At 32.6% G+C, this 3,170-nt stretch overlaps 1 protein-coding gene across 1 annotated transcript; it reads right to left on the bottom strand.

Moving 5' to 3' along the window:
• Window positions 1-1,162: 1,162 nt before the first annotated feature.
• On the bottom strand, window positions 1,163-2,839 carry LOC133202394 (uncharacterized). Its single transcript, XM_061338210.1, has 2 exons — window positions 2,757-2,839; window positions 1,163-2,312 (listed from the first exon to the last, which is right to left on the bottom strand). The coding sequence occupies exon 2, from the start codon at window positions 2,302-2,304 to the stop codon at window positions 1,378-1,380; it is 927 nt and encodes a 308-aa protein (XP_061194194.1). The 5' UTR covers window positions 2,305-2,312; window positions 2,757-2,839; the 3' UTR covers window positions 1,163-1,377.
• Between the last annotated feature and the right edge of the window lie 331 nt (window positions 2,840-3,170).

Raw genomic sequence — 3,170 nt, 5'->3', positions numbered from 1 at the left:
CGTGGCCACGAATTTTTATTTCGTGGCCACGAATTTTATTTCGTGGCCACGAATTTTTATTTCGTGGCCACGAATTTTATTTCGTTCCCACGAATTTTATTTCGTGGCCACGAATTAATAAAAAAAATTCTCATACCATGTCCTATACCAGCCACCGTATAAAAGTAACGCTTGTGTGAGCAATATTTTTGCATTTGTTATTAATCTTTAAGGCATACGTATCATCTTCATCATCAAAGTTTATGTTTCTTATAATCAGAAATGATTTATGTATTGTTAGTTTTTATTTACAAGTATTTTTTCTATTAAAGTAATGAACATAGAAGTCTTAATGTGGACGCTTTTCTGCTCAGCAACATTGATGGAAGGAAAAACAAGATTGTCACCCCGTCCCAGTCTAGAAGACTTCCGGAAAGACTATGCTAGTGTTGCCCACACCTGTCAGGAGGTGGGGTTTATTAATGGAAAATACAATATGGGTAATTCTCCCTCTCTCTCTCTACATATTTATCTGTTTTAGTTAAATAATTTAATCAAAAGTTATGTTTATCTAGATAAAAAAAGAATGTTTTGAACTATAATATGCATGAATATTTTTATTAGGTGACCCTGTTGCTTTTAATGTGAAACTAAAGAAACATTTCCAGAACGTGGTTAAAGGATCCAAACTAATCTATGAATCGGTTGAAAAAAATATGGGCGAAGGATACGATTCCAGAACAGGAATTTTCACAGCTCCACGATCCGGAAAGTACGTGTTTGACTGGGCAGTGATGTCATTTCCAAATAAAGTGTCCAAAACCGCATTAATGGTTAACGGTGTCCAAAAAGACTTGAACTACTGCCACGATGTAAAAGCATGACCCCACTGCAGCAAAATGACTATAGTGAGCATTGCTGCTGGAGATCTTGTCTGGGTAGCAGTTGCCTCCGAGAAACCTGATGGCTACACAACATTCTCTGGATTTAAGTTATAAAAATGTTTCCATGTTTCAACTAAACCATATACATGTATAGTCAGGAAGAAAATTTCTCATAAAAATGTATAAAGGTCAATCTTGCCCACATAAAATTTGTCCAATTTGTTTGTTATCTTAGTATTTGCAATTGCAAATAGTCAACAAGTACAAGACAAATTATGCTGTACTTAAAACCACATAGCGACCTGAAAAAACTGTTTATTACATTAATTTCTTATACACAAACTAAAAGTATCGAAAAAAGGTTTCCTTCTAATAATACTGAAAATAATCATGTAAAGCTCATAAAGGTAATAAACTTTAAAATACATATACTGTAATACTTTAAAAAAACAATAGCTTCTAATTTAATTAGAAAAGATAAAAGCATGGCGACATCTTCACACAGTCCAAATCATCAATAAGTTGCTCCCGCCTTTGGGTCTTTCTGAACACTTTGAACAATACCCGACAAATGATGGCTCTGTTCTACTGGCTGCCAAACACCACCAGAATTATAGTTTATTTTCGCCATTGAGTTTTGCTGATTCTGCAGACCAGGTTGATTTTCTAATTGATTGTCGTGTGCTTCTATTTCATTTGCTGATAGTTGTGCACTTTGGTTTATGATTTTCCAATCTTGCGGATTATGAACATTTGGCATTTGTGAATTTAACATTTGTGCATTTGGCATTTGTACATTTTGCATTTGGTGCATTTGTGCATTTGGCATTTGTGCATTTGGGTCACTTCGCACGACAGGAACATTTTGTAAATGGTCATTTTGAGAATTTTGATTAGTAGGGACATTTAGAAGCTGTGTGTTTTGAATTACCTTTGGGTTATTTGAGTTAATAGGGACATTCTGTATTCCTTTATGAGTTTCTGAATTAAGCTGAGAAGGAATATTCGATAGCTTTCCATTTTCATTAGTAAGTAGATTGTGTAAATTGAGATCTGTTTGTTGTTGTTCAGGAATTATCACAGCTTCAGAAAGCATTGAATTAGGCTGTACAGTTTTCTCAACATCTCCATCGAAATACACAACAGAAGATCCTGGTCCATAATCAGCAATTTGACCGGATTTTAAATTGTAACTTATTCTGGAAAGTTCTTTTTCAAACATTTTTCTAGCCGGTGATTCCGGTGGTAATTTTTCTAGGTGGAATTCCTGTGCTGATATTTTTACTGGTATATTTAATGAGACGGAATTCTTTTCATCATTTGTTCGATTACGTCGAAAAAATTTTATAATGTGATTATCAGGTTGTGATACGTTGTATAATACTATAATGGCTAGCGTCAATGTTCCCGCTCCAATAAATAATGGTATCGTCTTAACCATGGTATTAACTAGAAATTCAAATAACTAAAATTAATCAAAACAATAAACTACACCATATATAAACTCTTAAAATTAAAATAATTATTAGTAATATATTTTTTATTCAAAGCAAACAAAATAATTTTGTACATCAATCAAGGCACTTGCAACCTTGAAAACGTTACGCATGTATAACATAATAAAAAGAAAATAGTTACAGTAGTAAAATATAACAGTACTTTAAATAAAAAGATGAAACGACTTAACCACATTTCGTTACTGTGATGGAATATTACAACCATTATATCGTGTAGGTCATGGAGAAAGATATATTTAGAAACAGTTTTAAACATCTGTTTAGCGCAAATTACGAGCCAACGTTGTTGGCAGTTATTTTGAAAATTTGTAATTTATCTTAAACTTGAAATATATGCATTACTTTTGTTTAGAGATACAAAAAAAATCCCACAAACCTGTTGTCAAAAGATGCAGTTTGTCCTTTCCACGTTAACAATACATATTTAAATGAGCTTGTCATTCATTATTCGCCACGACATTAAATGTTTCCCGAGGCAGTAATCTGTCAGTAACACGCACGTGCATTTCATTCAATGTATGCTCTTTTTTCATCATGATGAAATTTACACCTCAAGGCCGTTGTTATTTCCTTTCTTTTCTTTATTTTGTTTTTTGTCTGAGGGAAAAATAAAATTTTAAAATATATTCAGGTAAATTTTTGATTAGAAAACGTTGATGTCTTCTTTGAATGATTTTTTAAATCAAAAGGAAGAATGGACTGGTCTCATGTTGTCTTTTTATTTCAAATAATCAGTTTAAAAGTCTTACCTGATCCCGTGTCAGGAAACTTCAACAAGTTTATCTATATG

This window comes from Saccostrea echinata, unplaced genomic scaffold (assembly GCF_033153115.1).
Source record: "Saccostrea echinata isolate AGI-Se365-2 ecotype Australia unplaced genomic scaffold, CSIRO_AGI_Sech_v1 ptg000047l, whole genome shotgun sequence".
Taxonomy (NCBI): domain Eukaryota; kingdom Metazoa; phylum Mollusca; class Bivalvia; order Ostreida; family Ostreidae; genus Saccostrea; species Saccostrea echinata.
This window is presented reverse-complemented; position numbering and strand designations above follow the sequence as displayed.